The 16,642-nt window shown below is 44.6% G+C and overlaps 1 protein-coding gene across 1 annotated transcript in view; it reads left to right on the top strand.

Annotated features, from left to right (window-relative positions):
* The window catches only part of ptgfrnb (prostaglandin F2 receptor inhibitor b), a gene marked incomplete at its 5' end in the record, with an annotated part of 53,748 nt that extends 49,764 nt beyond the window's left edge, over nucleotides 1-3,984 (top strand). Inside the window, one exon of the mRNA XM_078244156.1 lies at nucleotides 422-3,984. Coding sequence (XP_078100282.1) covers nucleotides 422-534 — 113 coding nt within the window. The remainder of the gene's footprint in view (nucleotides 1-421) is intronic.
* Between the last annotated feature and the right edge of the window lie 12,658 nt (nucleotides 3,985-16,642).

Raw genomic sequence — 16,642 nt, 5'->3', positions numbered from 1 at the left:
ATTGAGTGAATGAAGTTGCCAAAAGGTTTTATTTTGCTGCATTCACAAACGTTCAGCCCTGCAAACTTCACCCCTATAGTTACTGAGCCATCAGAAAGTTACTGCCCTCTGATCAGGGACTTTTTGGGGCCAGGATCTAAATTTAGACCCTGGCTAGGTAAGGTTCCTGAGTATCTAAAAAAAAAGTTCTTGGGTAAAGTTCCTGCGGTGGACAGGCTTGTAGTAATACCAGTAGAAGTAGTAAAAACATGTTTAAAAGAATTGATGCTGTTGTAAACATGGTAACCGCTCTTCTGCCAGTAGTAGTATTGGGAGAAATGGTATGTATGAGTAAGATTAGTAGGAGCATTAGTAATAGGTGTAGTAGTAGTGTTGGTAATATGGTGTGTCCTCCATTTTTAACCTTTTTGTGTGTCTCCAGGTGTGGGCCTCTTCTCTCTGGTCCTAGGTCTGGTTTGCGCCCACTGCTGCTGCCGCAACACCACACACACTCCACGCTCGCGCAACAAACTCATGGACCTGGAGATGGACTGACAAACACTTTCCCCCGCACCCACACACTGCAGCGCTCACAGGAAACACCACACACACAACAGACACACGCCCATAGACGATTTCTGGGACACCCAGTTGTTTCCATGCGAAGGACGTTGGGAGTAAAATGACACATCGCTTTGGAAACAGAAGGCTGACTCGTCAATCGCAGTTCTTTAGGGGGTGCTCGGGGTTTCTTCAGCTCTGCAGTGGAGGAGCAGGGGAAAGCACCAACAAGACTTGATTTTCTACAGAGATCCATTAATATCTGCGGAGCTTCCAGTGATTTTTACACAGATATCTTCTCTCCCCGTTAAGACCATAGCACTACAAGAAACTCAAGCGTTAAATTTTTGTGGAACAGGTTGCTTCTGAGACATCACTGCCACTTGGGAATAAAGGACCACTAAACGGATCTGCTGCCTCTGGAACCACTAAGGATAACAAATGGACTACTTTTAATTTTTTTCTTCTGATGCCAAGGCTCCCTGCAAAGAACAACCAGTCTGTGTTCCTGATAGTAATCGAGTCTCTCCGAGCAACGGCACACCAGCGTACCCCGTTGGATTTTCCTTTTTGAGGAAACACGGGAAATTCAAGGGGCGGTTGGGCTCGGAGAGACGGAAGTGGCATTTTCGTTGTGCGTCTGCGCCTCGACATATCCCCGTTAAGTCAATAAAGTTGTTTTGTTTGTGCAGAGACTGGCGGTTTAGGCAGCCTGAGACAAAGTCCCATTCATACGGGCAGCAGAGGTCCTAGAAAACAAAAGTGGTGCTCCGCGTGCTTTCCACACCAGAGGTATTGCACTACAACTACCATCCCAGAGTATTCCTACCTTAACAAAAGGACTATTTACTTTTATTCTCAACTCTAGTTTTTTGAAAAAATTAAGACATTTTTAAGCTTTACAATGAGATATGCAGTTAGTGTGTTTGTGTGTGAGATATACTGTACGTGGTGCCAATATTTGAACTAACAGAGGTGTGCTCGGTTCATATCGCCAGATCAACACTTGAACTGCCACTGAAAGTGGTGACAGCAAGCACTCTTCTTTTCTAGATATTCAGAAATGTATCCTGCTGTTGTTTTACCAGAGTCTCGTGTGTGTTAGTGCGAGTGCTGTGCCTACAGTATGTGAGACAGAGTTGCATGTGCTGTTTTATAAGGACAGACTGATGTCATTCAGGAGCAACACAAGCCTTTTCTTGGGTTCCATTTTTCATGACGTCAGAGTCTCATACATCCAGATATTTACACCTTTAGCTGTCAATAATCTAGACTCGCATTTGTTCACACAGTGAGCAACATGACTTTGTGTGTGCTCTGGTGCAAGAAACTCTGCGACTTCCATATTTTTGAACAATCATGCATGATTCTCAGTTTTAGTTTTGCTTTTTAAAGGAATAGTGAAACATTTTTGGAAAGTGCATGTATTCGCTTTCTTTCCAAGATGGGAAGATCTTTATCAATCTCATCTCAGTGCATTTAAGTACAGAGCTAGAGTCATGATGTGGTTAGCCTAGCTTAGCATAAAGACTGGAAGCAAGGGAGACCGCTAGACTGGCTCGGTCCAAAGTGAATAAAAACACCCACCAGCACCGCTAAAGCTCACTAATTAACACATTGTAGGTTGTTTTTAATAGAAGAATAATAATTTTGAAACCATAGAATTTTGGTTTGGTGGGAAATGAAAGGCTGTAACTATTTCTTGCCTGGGCAGACGGATAAACTGCCCTTTAAGAAAAAGTTCTAGCACGTACAACAAGATTGCAGTTTGTATACGGATTAAAACAACATAAAAAATGTGTTAGAAGTGCTGGTAGTCATTTTTATGAATTTTAGCTATTTTTCTGTTATTCAGTCTTTATGCTAAGCTAAGCTAACCATGTTCTAAATCTTCTTATCCAACTATCTCTCAAAAAGGAAGCAAATAAGCTTATTTCCTAAAATGTTGAACTATTTTACAGACCACATGATTTCAATGAGTTTAAGGGGCAGTTAACATTTTTGGTAGATCCAATTATCACTTTTGGTTTAGCCTGGTGAGCGGTTTCCCGTTTAAAGCTAAAAAAACGCCCCAGAACTATCGCTGGCAAACAAGCTCTACTCAAAAAGTGTCCGACTGTTCCTTAACTGTCGCTAACTAGCCAGAAAACTTTCAGTACGTTGGTTTCAGAGATTTGAACTGCAACACTAGATATGGCCCTTTTCCAAATGAGTTGTTTTCATCTCGACTCTTTCAGTGAAAAGTTTTACCATGCACCTAACAGCCAAAACTGAAAACTACAAAAAACAAAAATATCTGTAGAACAAAAACATTACCAGCTGATTATGAAAGAAAGCTGTTCCCAACTGACATCCGTTAAGTCTATTTGGTGTTTTTATAGCAAACCAATGAATTGTTGTATCATGTTGACTTGCTGTGTGAACGCACACTCACAGTTCCAGCAACACAAAGTGAGGATGTTTCTGTCCAAACCCAGCAGGATCCCAACAGACCTGTTAGGTTTATAATAAAATGCGCCAGGCTGTGTTTCCTCCTCCACTGACTTGGCTTGGATAGGGCTTTGTCTGATGTTTTTAAATAGTTTTTAAAAAGGTATCCGGCTGTAGTCAGGCCACGGCTCGTGTGAAGAGCTGTATTAGGGACATATTTTTCACCCTCAGAGCTAAAACACCCAAAGTTAAGATTAAAATAGGGGTGTTTCCTGTGGGATGTTACATATTCATGCAATGCATCTGTCGCCCACTCAGCTCTGACTTTCTGCACAAAACTGCCTCAAATTCGGCCTGGCCAGGCAGCCAGTGCAGAACTTGAACTATTATCCAATCAGAACACAATGCCCAAATCCATAAAGATTTCAGATTGATGATACTCAAACGGTTTATTTCATAGTTTCACAAATTCAGCAACACCATCAGCCATAGGAAACACCCAAGACAAACCTGTACAACATGTTGCCATCCTGCAACAATTAAAGCAACAGTGATATGTTCCTTCAGTTAGGGACATTAAAGGGGTAAAGCTGAAAACCCACTTTGAGAAATATTGATGAAATGGGTCTGTTTTGGCTTGATTGATGGTGACAGTTACTTCAGAAACTCCCAATACGTCTCCATAAACCCACTCCACAGGTTTGTGTGCGTGCCTCTCTGTGTCAGAGCTGTTGCAGTATTCAAAATGGGTTTTACCACTATCATTAACACCCATACAGTCACACAGGTGAATAATAGGGCTCCGTGCCAAATGCTCTTAACACTACACACACACACACACACACACACACACACACACACACACACACACACACACACACAGCGCGTAGCATTGATACACATCACTGAACATGTCACTGCAAGAATTTCCCAGTGTCCTTTTACTTTGTCATTTTATCGCAATGAGTATGATGAAATATGATGTTTTTTAAATAAATAGATTTGTAAGATGTATTCATTTTGTGTATTTGTGTTCTGATTTGTGATGATGGATTGCTGTTGTTGATATTATACCAACAAGCAGAAGCCACTGATCTCAGGGTGTGCTGCTTAATCTTGAAAATGCAGCAGCGTGGCAGCAGTGATTAGAGTGTGTAGAAAAAATCTGTCCAGGTGCTGTCAGTCATCACATTTTATTTAACAAAGAAACCTCAAAAACCACAACTTGTTCTTTTTTTTGCATTTCTATTTGTGTTCAGAAATTATCAAAGTGAAAATTGAATTCTCTTCTTTTTGTATGAGGAAATATAAACTATAATCATAAATATGTCCAAAACATGGGGTGTTTGAATTTGGACCTATCTCTGGAAGCCTCTGAGTGGGCGTTTTCCACAACAGCAATTGATTGACATTTGATTCCCTGCATCGCTAGGCAACGCACCGTCACTTCCGTAGTGCACTGGAGCACATCATCGCCCTTTAAATCCTACGAACTTTGACACAACGTGTAGTTTATCATTTTCACTAAAACCAAGCTCAGATGTGAGCTATCAAACATGAGCTGTTTAAACCGCTCGATGGTGTTTTAAGCCCCCAACGTCTCCTTCCAGGCAGCGCTGCGACCGTTGACTTCAAGGCACCTAACCTTAACCATAACCATTGCCTAATCCTAGTGCCTTCACAGGGCAGCTGACTTAGGGCACTAACCTTAACCATAACCCTTGTAAACTGTGCTTCGAGCGCTCGATCAAGGCACCTAACTCAACCATGACTTTACCATAACCATTGCCTAATCCTAGTGCCCTTCCAGGCAGCGCTGCGACCGTTGACTTCAAGGCACCTAACCTTAACCATAACCATTGCCTAATCCTAGTGCCTTCAAGGCAGCGCTGAGACCGTTGACTTCAAGGCACCTAACCAAGGGGGTAAGCTTCTCCTCGGACCGCGTAGCTCCTATGGCGCCATTTTGATGCTAACAAGCCATCGCCTCCCGTTAGCATTCCATTGACTGCCATTCATTTTGGCGCCACTTTGACAGCGAATAACTTTACATCTGAAGCGTTTAAAGCAGCCAATGTCAACCGGCGGCCCGCGGGCCACATCCGGCCCGCCAAAGCGTTTAGTCTGGCCCGCAGAATAATCATGAATTCAGAAAATGTGAAGAGGAAAAAATGCGTTCTGTTATTTAGCATTTCAAGCATTTACAGCAGGTAACATTACACGGGTAGAGCACAAACCCAGCCCCCTGTATTTGCATCTCTATTCACATGCCGGGATTCTGTATCGCGATGCCTGCGCTCCACACACACAGCTGAGCTGAGATGTGTGTGCGTTAAAACACGCAGTATCTGACTGGGAACGATACAGAGAGGATTACCAACGGCCGATGGGGCAGATCAACTCACGCTAGTCTCGTTACTGTAAGTAGGCTACAATAAAACCTTTGTGAGTAAAAAGTCAACACTTATCAATGCACTCACCTGTATAGACGGGCATAAACATGTAGAAAGCGATAATTCAATATGCTCTGTCTGCTCAGTCCACTCTTGTCCACCGCGCTGTTTTATGCGAACACAGCTCTACTCTGCAAATAGCGATTTTTACAAACATGCTAAAACAAAAGCTGTCTGTTTGTAGTTTAACTGTTTAAATTAGTTTGCTGGGAATCTTGAAATTTGGACAAATTCTTATAAATTGAACTGCTGGCTGAACGAGCCATCCTCTCCGCTGGAGCGGTAAACCTATGGATGTATTATAAGACCGAAACAGATGCATGTGGCTACTTAATATGCACGTGAATGTATCATCATTATGTTCGCGTTCTTCATTGTTGATGCTGGTTGTATTATTTTGCAACCGCATCGTTTCATTGCAAATGGGGCATACATGATGAATGCATAGCGTGCTTATCAGTCCATTCATCATTCACCATTACCTGACAACAGCCATTTCTTTCTGCAAGCATTTTCCACCAATCAGGACTCTGCATACTACAACCATGTTTCTCTAATCACAGACTTTAACCATCACTCCTCAGTGAACTGCCTCCTAGTCTGAGATCTTTTTCTAGTTAAAGAGCTAGTTATCATTATGGAGTTTCCATGTTTGTTAGGAGTTTGCTCACGCTAATACATAATACAAATAAAAATAAATAAATATAGCATTTATTCAGTAAGAAAGTGAACATTTCAAACAAGAATAGGCGTATTGGGTATAAATTCATTAAATTTTAAAAGTCCGGCCCCTGGAGTGTCTGCTTAGAAACATTCTGGCCCTTGGAAAAATGTAGTTGATGACCCCTGGTTTAAAGACTTTATTTGTCCATTGTTTATTTCTAAAGAAACACGACAATGTATAAAAGGCTCCATTACCTTGTACCTCATGTTATGGCTCCGTAGCAGACGTGACTTACTGTCGCACAGTAGAGAAATTACCGTACAGTACAGGAGAAGTGCGCAGGCACACAAGTATACTGACCAATCGGAGCTCCTGCTGCTGCTCAGTGGGTTAATAATTCATCAATTAGAGCGTAAATGATTATCCTATAGTAGGGATTCAGACTGGGGTTCCTTATGATGTCACTGCTTTACCCAAAGCAACATTTGTTTACTTTGTTTAGCATGTTTCTGCTGGTAAAGTGAATTTATTGTCTGAATAACGCCAATAGTTATTCAATTGTGGAGATAGCCCTGGCTGGCCCATGTTTCCCCTCTTTCTGTTGAAATCTAGCTGCTGGATTTCTTTCCCTAGGATCTGATGTGGTCGTGATCAGAGTTCCTGCTCTGAGGCTTGTGACAAATGTGGGCCAATTTGGGTTTTCTCCGTCTCTGGGCAAGCCATCAATCTAGTTTTTCTATGCTTACAAACATCTGAAAAAAAAAAAACAACTTCAAAAACTTCTAGCAGAATAAATGTTTTATAATTCAACATTGGACCGCAGCTATATCTCTTCCTCTTCCCTCATGTCTTTAATACTGTGTCACCCATCCCCTTGTTAGTCTAACGGGATTTATTTTCTGTTTATAGTCTCTCTCTCTTACTCTCTCTCTCTCTCTGTTCGTCACCAATCTCTCTTTCACTCCATCTCTCTGCTGCATATTTTCTCTATATTTCTCTTTCACTGCATCTCTCTTCAATTCCCCTCACCACACCAATCTCTCTTTGACTCTTCATTATAAATGCAGATGAGCTGAAACCTCTGTCGCTCTCCTGGGTTTTGATTTTTTTTTTTACACCTCTTTAATAACAGTTTCTTTATCCAGCTCTCTCTCTTTCTCCATCACCCTTTCTCTTTCTCTCATCTCCACATGAGATGGAGATGAGAGAAAAGAAAGATCCAGTGTTGATTGGCTGGGTCTGTAGCTTTTCTAACTTGCACTCGTTCTCTCTCTCAGGGTCCATTTGACCCAGTTTTCTCGTCTTCTCTCTCTGTGTGTGTGTGTGTGTGTTCTCATGCCTGTCATGGATCATTTGGTAATGTGGCCTTATCATACCATTGTCTTTCTTAATTGACTCAGTGGTGTGTGTGTGTGTGTGTGTGTGTATGTATGTGTGATTAAAAAAAAAATATATATATATAATATAACCACCATGATCATGAGAGCCACCGTACACTCCTGCTGTTTTGGAGATGGCACATTTTGTGGTGTTACCCAGCGGCTCCGACTTGAACGTGTCACAGCTTGAGGGTTGCTCCACATAATAAACATTTCAGAAAGAAAAATGTAGCAGCACATGGAGTGAAGTAAGCAGTCTGTTTTCCCCAGAGTCTGCCAGAGGCGACACGTTTTCTCGTATGCATTGTAATCAACGCTGATGTTTACAGCAGCTCCAAACAGCCTCGCCTCATCACACCAGTCTGCTGTCTGTTTCTTGCCCGTTTAAACCGCAGTCGTTTGGTGTATTTTCTCTCCCACTGTTTTTCCCCCTGAAATAATACTAGGATTGGATTGAAGCGGAGTAGTTTATTAAACTGATTTGCATTTGGGTTTTACACCAAAAAGTTCCTCATGTGCCAATTGTGAGAAGGCTGCCTATCTCCCTTTTCACTAGCCTCTGTTCTCACATTTAACAATGTTTATTGTCTGCTTAATCCTTATTTTCAGTGTAATGTTTTAGTTTATTTGGTGCTTTATCATTTGACATAGGCCAGTTTAGTGGGTTTATGGGTTCATTGTATTTTTGCTATATCTCTGCCTGTGATGTTGGTGGTAGATCAGCTGCTCACCCACTTAATCAAGAAGAGCACATAAGGGGCTTTCCGACCGGAGGGATTTTTGCAGTTCTTAGAACTAAACGTACCTAGAACACTTTTTTTGTCGTGTTCCGACAGGAAAAATTTGGGGATTTTTAAGTTCCTCTGGCCTCAGTAGTGTACTTTTTTAGCTCCTACTTTAGAACTAGCCCTTTTCCTAGGTGTACTTGATTGGTCAAACTTATAAGTCACGCCCACTGCCAACTCTGAACTTGCAGACAGAGCAACAACCAACAACAGGACATTTTTAACAATTTTCACCATCTTATTCATCATTAAATTCACTTCTGACAACGTTTTAGGCGAGAAATTAACTGTTTAGATTTCGAATATAGGCAGTCTTGCGAAGATTGATGCCGAATTGACAATTTGTTTCAAAGTTTGCAAAGCGCCTGCCCCGGCCTCTAGCTCGTCGCTCGGCCAGTCTTGCTCAGACACCTCGCTGTGAGCTGGAGGTCTCTCAGACCGCTCTCGTAAATTAGAGGCTTTTATTTCGCCGTTGACGGTTCGTTTGTTTAAATATCACAACACACGTCCATCATAAGATTAATGGGAACCTGTGGTTAACCATCTTTTCGGAGTTAAACTCCACAAGCGTGTCCTGCGGCTCGCCGGCCGTCACACACACACACACACGTCCACAGCGCAGCAGGCAGAGGCGGGGTCTGTTCCGAGTATAATAAAGCCTTGTCTGTGTTGAGCAAAACATTACGTGAATTACTACGAGAATGGACGGAATGCGGAACTCGGAAAAGTGGACTGATGCGAAGGTGCAGGCACTGCTGGCCATGTACGGCTTCCTCCATGCTGCTTTGTTGTTGTTGTATGTGGTGCTAAGGTCTAGTGACGATGCTATAAAGACCGTTGCCGTGCTTGCGTCACTCCCTTACCCCTCCTACCAGTCCCTATGGCCACTTGGCCAGTGGGAATGCAAACGGAAAAAAAGATTTTGGGGGAGAGTAGTTCTTAGAACTGTTTAGAAGTGTACTTTTCCTCTAAAAAGTACAAATACTATCCAGTCGGAAAGCACCTATACAGGTCCTCAGCAGGGATGGGCTGGGCACTCCTAAGGTGTAGAACAACAGGTAAGATAGTTCTGCAGTGAATGACATGTTTATAATATTTGGGGTGCCTCTTGTTGTGGGTGCACATATATGTATAAATAGTAATGTCAGCAGTAACATTTCTATCTACAGTTAATGGTATCTTCTGATAGTGTTACGGTTGCTCTTTAAGTTTTGTTTTGGCTTTCGGAAGGACGACAAATTAGAAAGGACTTGGCAGCTTGCTGTGAGGTTGCCGTTTTATCAGTTTAATTTAGTTTTTTTTGGTGTATTTTCTGGGTTTCATTCTGTACCCTTTGTCTGAGTAGGGTTTTTTTTTTTTGTTAATAAACACACAATTTTTTGCACTTCTCAAATTTGCTGTCCAGCTTCCTCAAAAACTCCCCACCACCTCATCGGCTTTGGCATGCTCAAAAAAAATCTTCTCATAATAGAAATTGAAGAGGAAATGCAAATGAGTAGCTAAACAGATTTTCACACAAATACATTTACTAGCGATGTTTTTCATCCAATTTTTTATATAAATGGAACTCTACAGATATACAGTACAGTCGTATTTGCACTTCCATAAAGCTGGGGGATTTGGCAGAATAGGAGCAACAAGTACATGATTCCTCACTGGCTTTATGAGCATTATGAAAAGACTTTCCTGTGGGATTGAACTCAAAAACCTTCTTTCTTTTTTTATAAGGAATATTCTTTTAAGCTAGTTTGAATAATACATATTCATCATGGAATACAGTATTTCCCGGGATTGTCGCCAACATCTGCTCCTGTAACTGATAATGTTAAGAGGATCTAAACATTCTGTATAATTTGTTGTGTTTATCAAACATAGTAAACTTTTTAAGAGTAAAAGAAAAGTTTAAAGTTGCCCTTTTTTTTTTTTTTTTGCCTCTAGTACCACTATGGAGCAGGTCGGTTCAACACCCTGTTTCAGTTATTAATTCACAGCGTGACCCTTTTCCCCATCATTTCCCAGCAGCACACAGGTCAGCTCTGACAAGAACCTTAACAACTGTTTCTCTACCCTTACTTGCTTGGATGTGTGATGATGGACGTCTTCAAACCAAACTGCCAAAGCATGTCTTTTCAACACCCTGTGACGAGGCTGACGGCCGGCCCGGGGTGAGATCTCACCCCACGTCCTCCACTTGGCTAAGTCACTCATCACCAGCAGCAGGAGGTTCACTTCAATTAACTTCCAACTATGCAGCATTGAGAGGTGCAACATGCGCTGTGCTTCCTCACACCAACGCTCCCATTATGGCTCTGATTAGTACCCACAGTTTACCCACAATGCTCCACAGTGGCTCCATGGCATGTGGAGCTACTGTGAAGTGTTTATTCAAGTTAAGTCCCCTCAGCCCTTTTGCTTTGCCTTGGATTATTGAGGTTAGTTTGTGTGTGTGTGTGTGTGTGTGTGTGTGTGTGTGTGTGTGTGTGTGTGTGTGTGTGTGTCTCTGTCTCTGTCTGTGTCTCTGTCTGTGTGTGTGTGTGTCTCTGTCTGTGTCTGTGTGTGTCTGTGGCTGTCCAGTCTGGCTTTTATCAAGCAATTTCCAGAGAAACACAAACAATGAAAGTGCAGCACAATAGACATATATCATATTTCTGTTTTGCAGGCCTGAATTTATTTCATCAACACTTTATCCGTTATGGCCCCAAAACATACAGAAATCCTATACAGGGACCATACATCTTTAGTGCCAGGAGAGCAAATACTGCTCAGTAGGCCTACACTCACTTTACTCAAGTACTATATTTAGGGACCGTTCGGTATTTATGGAATGGACCACCGGAGGAAAATAGGGGAGGGTTTAAAGTTACCCTCCTTACGTTTCTTAGTCTAGGAGGGGGGGGGGTCACCCAACTTTTGTATTCATGAAAAAAAGCAACATTTCAAAGTGGCTTGTTTGGTGCACTTCTCCGGGAACCATCACCTTATCGTGGTGGAGAGGTTTGTGTGTCCCTATGAACCTGAGGGCTGTGTTGTCTGGAGCTTTGTGCTCCTGGTAGGGTCTCCCAAGGCAAAGTGGTCTCAGGTGAGGGGCCAGACAAAGAATGGTTCAAAAATCCTATGAAAAATCGAGGAAGGGATGAAGTGACCCTGCCCGGAGGAAGCCCGGGGCCCCCGTCTGGAGCCAGGCCCAGATGAAGGGCTCGTCAGCGAGTGTCTGGTGGCCAGGTTTGCCACGGAGCCCGGCCGGGCACAGCCCGAAAAAGCTACGTGGCGGACATCTCTCCATCCCATGGGCCCACTACCTGTGGGAGGAACCGCTGGGGTCGGGTGCGCTGCCACATGGGTCGCAGTGAAGGTCAGGGGCCTCGACGGACCAGACCCGGGCAACAGAGGCTGGCTCTGGGGACGTGGAATGTCACCTCTTTGTGGGGGAAGGAGCCGGAACTTGTGCGGGAGGTGGAGCGCTACCAGTTAGATCTGGTGGGGCTTACCTCTACGCACAGTCTTGGTTCTGGAACCATACTCCTGGATAGGGGTTGGACTCTTTTCTTCTCCGGAGTTGCCCAGGGTGTGAGGCGCCGGGCGGGTGTGGGGATACTCACAAGCCCCCGGCTGAGCGCCGCTACGTTGGAGTTTAACCCGGTGGACGAGAGGGTCGCCTCCCCTACGCCTGCGGGTTGTGGGGGAAAAACTCTGACTGTTGTTTGTGCATATGCACCAAACAAGAGTTCGGAGTATTCGGCCTTCTTGGAGACCTTGAGTGGAGTCCTGCATGGGGCTCCAGTCGGGGACTCCATAGTTCTGCTGGGGGGACTTCAACGCGCACGTGGGTAATGATGGAGACACATGGAGAGGCGTGATTGGGAGGAACGGCCTCCCTGATCCCGTTTGTTGTTGGACTTCTGTGCTAGTCATGGATTGTCTATAACGAACACCATGTTCGAACATAGGGATGCTCATAAGTGTACTTGGTACCAGAGCACCCTAGGCCAAAGGTCAATGATCGATTTTGTAATCGTTTCATCTGATCTGAGGCCATATGTTTTGGACACTCGGGTGAAGAGAGGGGCGGAGCTGTCAGCCGATCACCATCTGGTGGTGAGTTGGGTCAGGGGGTGGGGGAAGACTCTGGACAGACCTGGTAAGCCCAAACGGGTAGTGCGGGTAAATTGGGAACGTCTGAGGAGGCCCCTGTCCGACAGACTTTCAACTCACACCTCCGGCGGAGCTTTTCGTGCATCCCTGTGGAGGCTGGGGGGCATTGAGCCCGAGTGGACAATGTTCAAAGTTTCCATTGCTGAAGCTGCGGTGAGGAGCTGTGGTCTTAGGTTCTTAGGTGCCTCAAGGGGCGGTAACCCACGAACATCGTGGTGGACACCGGTGGTCAGGGAAGCCGTCCGACTGAAGAAGGAGTCTTTCCGGGATATGTTATCCCAGACGACTCCGGAGGCAGTTGCAAGGTACCGAAGGGCCCGAAGGGCTGCAGCCTCTGCCGTGAAAGAGGCAAAGCAGCGTGTGTGGGAGAAGTTCGGAGAAGACATGGAGAAGGACTTTCGGTCGGCACCAAGGTACTTCTGGAAAACCGCTCGCCACCTCAGGAGGGGGGAAGGGGGAACCATCCAAGCTGTGTACAGTAAGGATGGGGACGCTGTTGACCTCAACTGAGGAGGTAATAGGGCGGTGGAAGGAGCACTTTGAGGAACTCCTAAATCCGACTAATACGCCTCTATGGTAGAGGCAGAGCTGGAGGATGAGGGGGGATTGGCATCACTTTCCCTGGTGGAGGTTGCTGAGGTAGTTAAACAACTCCACAGTGGCAAAGCCCCAGGAATTGATGAGATCTGTCCAGAAATGCTTAAAGCTCTGGGTGTGGAGGGGTTGTCTTGGCTGACACGCCCTTCAACATTGCGTGGAAGTCTGGGACGGTGCCTAAGGAGTGGCAGACCGGGTGGTGGTTCCCTTTAAAAAAGGGGGGACCAGAGGGTGTGTGCCAGTTACAGGGTTATCACACTTCTCAGCCTCCCGGTAAAGTCTACTCCAAGGTGCTGGAAAGGAGGGTTCGGTCGATAGTCGAATCTCAGGTTGAAGAGGAACAATGCGGATTCCGTCCCTGGTCGTGGAACAACGGACCAGATCTTTACTCTCGCAAGGATCCTGGAGGGAGCCTGGGAGTATGCCCAACCAGTCTACATGTGTTTTGTGGATCTGGAGAAGGCGTATGACCGGGTGCCCCGGGAGATACTGTGGGAGGTGCTGCGGAGTACGGGGTGAGGGGGTCCCTTCTCAGGGCCATCCAATCTCTGTACGACCAAAGCGAGAGCTGTGTCCGGGTTCTCGGCAGTAAGTCGGACTCGCTTTCAGGTGAGAGTTGGCCTCCGCCAGGGCTGCGCTTTGTCACCAATCCTGTTTGTAGTATTTATGGACAGGATATCGAGGCGTAGTCGGGGTGGAGAGGGGTTGCAGTTTGGTGGGCTGGGGATCTCATCGCTGCTTTTTGCAGATGATGTGGTCCTGATGGCATCATCGCCTGTGACCTTCAGCACTCACTGGATCGGTTCGCAGCCGAGTGTGAAGCGGCTGGGATGAGGATCAGCACCTCTAAATCGGAGGCCATGGTTCTCAGCAGGAAACCGATGGAGTGCCTTCTCCAGGTAGGGAATGAGTCCTTACCCCAATTGAAGGAGTTCAAGTACCTTGGGGTCTTGTTCGCGAGTGAGGGGACAATGGAGCGGGAGATTGGTCGGAGAATCGGCACAGCAGGTGCGGTATTACATTCAATTTATCGCACCGTTGTGACGAAAAGAGAGCTGAGCCAGAAGGCAAAGCTCTCAATCTACCGGTCAGTTTTTGTTCCTACCTTCACCTATGGTCATGAAGGCTGGGTCATGACCGAAAGAACAAGATCAACAAGGAGGGTAGCTGGCGTCTCCCTTAGAGATAGGGTGAGAAGCTCAGTTATCCGTGAGGAGCTCGGAGTAGAGCCGCTGCTCCTTTGCATCGAAAGGAGCCAGTTGAGGTGGTTCGGGCATCTGGTAAGGATGCCCCCTGGGCGCCTCCCTAGGGAGGTGTTCCAGGCACGTCCAGCAGGGAGGAGGCCTCGGGGGAGACCCAGGACTAGGTGGAGGGATTATATCTCTAACCTGGCCTGGGAACGCCTCGGGATCTCCCAGTCGGAGCTGGTTAATGTGGCCCGGGAAAGGGAAGTTTGGGGTCCCCTGCTGGAGCTGCTACCCCCGCGACCCGACCCCGGATAAGCGGATGAAGATGGATGGATGGATGGATTGTTTGGTGCATATTTTTTCATGTAGCTCTTAGTCTCTGCCCTCCTTCGCTACCAGATGGGTCTGACTCATGAGTTTGCTGGGGGGCAGGGGGAGCACTGCCTCCCTGGTGGCTGAAACAGGTAATTGCATTGTTTAAAAAATTAGTGGAATAATTAATTATATCTGGCATGACCAGATATTTTATAAATATCTTAAATAACACAAAACAACTAAATGGTGGTAGGTAATACATCAGATTTCATATACTGCTTTAGTAATAAAAAATATTACCTGGCTGACGATGGGAGCATCAGGACGCAAAAAACGAAACTTACTGTTGCACTAGTCTGGACATCTTGCCGTGCCAACGTTGCAATAAAGGTTTTCTAAATGCCACGTATATACATGTGATGTCAGCTTACTAATTGATTGCGGGTTTTGTGTAGATTTGGACTTTTATACGTTTATTCCACTTTGTTTAAACGGCGAAATGGAGAGGCCTCGTCACATTCCCCATCCTCGTGGAGAGGCTGGGGAATGTGACGCCCGTATAGGCCTTGCTGGATACACCGTGTCATTTACCTTTTTGTGGATCTACTGATCGCTGTGGATTACTTTTTTTCTTGTCATTACGGCAAGATATGGATCTTTTTTCTTAACATTTTATGTGGTGACTGCGCTTCGTTTCTGAGTTTGGAGAGGCATCTCAACAGACTGTAGGTCCAACACTGATTGTTCACTGTTACATTTTAGTTGAATTTAAGCGTCTGTCTATTGTGTTCCAAGACAGCCGTGCTGCGAATTGTTAAATTGTTACAATGTAACTTAAAATCTGCTTTAAAAATAAACACATGTTTTGGAATATAATGTTCAGCTTTACCTATGTGCTAAAATATACAATGACTGAGGAAGCCTAGTGACGAGTCCATAGCAACCAGTGTTGAATTGGTTATTTCCCAGTGTCCTTTGCTGAATGGTCTCAGTGTTGAAGTAATGCAGTAATGCAGGAAGTGTGCATTTAGTTTCCATGCTTATTGTGTTTCCACAACAACGTTAGTGAGTAAATCTACTGAAATGGCCCCCACACCATAACAGAGGAGTGTGATGTGTAAGATGAGAATGCAGAGGTTAACTCATGTATGTCATAGCTGTAAAAAATCAAATGGCATCTGTATATCTTTGCTAAGCGCAAACTAGCACATAAGGGGAGGGTCATAGAAAAATTATTACTGGCGAGGGGAGGGTCAAGTCTTTTTAGCCTAAAGGTCCCAAAACTCCTCCGGTGGCCCCTTAAATAAATAACGAACAGTCCCTTAAGTACAATTTTGAGGTACTTTTCCATTTTATGCTTCTTTCTACTTCTACTCCACAATTCAGCATTTATTTGATAACTAATTTGCAGGTTCAGATTAATTATACAAAACAAAATCAACTACATGCTGTATTATTATAGGTTGGGATAAGACTTGATCCCCTGACAGGGAATACACAAGCTACCCAGCGGTACATAAAGTAATCAACTATTACCAAAATTATGCTTGCATAAATACTTATAATAGAATAATTTTCATTCAGATATGGGCCATTTTGCATAACTAGGGAGTATAATTTCATGCTTAAACTTTTGTATTTTTCACTTACTACTTTATAGTTAACTCCAGGACACTGCAAACCTCTGGGCCGTTTTTCTTTTATTGAGGCAGCAGCAGTCAAATATTGGACTGGGAGAGTGTTAACTGACGACCCCCCTCCCCCCTTAGAGTAAATGTTAATGTAGGTATATATATATATATGTGTGTGTGTGTGTGTGTGTGTGTGTGTGTGTGTGTGTGTGCGTGCGTGCGTGTGCATGCTCCCAGGAATGCAGTAATGACTCTTCAACACTTCCCCTCACCATGGAAACTGTCAACACATAAGTGGGGGATGGAGTGTGTGTGTGTGATTTATTATTAGGTAGAAGATATTTGACCTCACTTCTCCATAAATCTCTTTTGTGCTTTCACTCTCTCTCTCTCACTCTCACTCTCTCACATACACACATACACACACAGATATGGACTTCAGAGCAGTTAGATCATTTTCAGAGGTTCTTTCATCTTCTGTAGACTTTCGCTCAGATGATTTATAAAAC

This window comes from Sander vitreus, chromosome 24 (assembly GCF_031162955.1).
Source record: "Sander vitreus isolate 19-12246 chromosome 24, sanVit1, whole genome shotgun sequence".
In the NCBI taxonomy this organism is placed as follows: domain Eukaryota; kingdom Metazoa; phylum Chordata; class Actinopteri; order Perciformes; family Percidae; genus Sander; species Sander vitreus.
The sequence above is the reverse complement of the archived record's forward strand: the minus strand, read 5'-3'. Positions and strand labels throughout refer to the sequence as shown.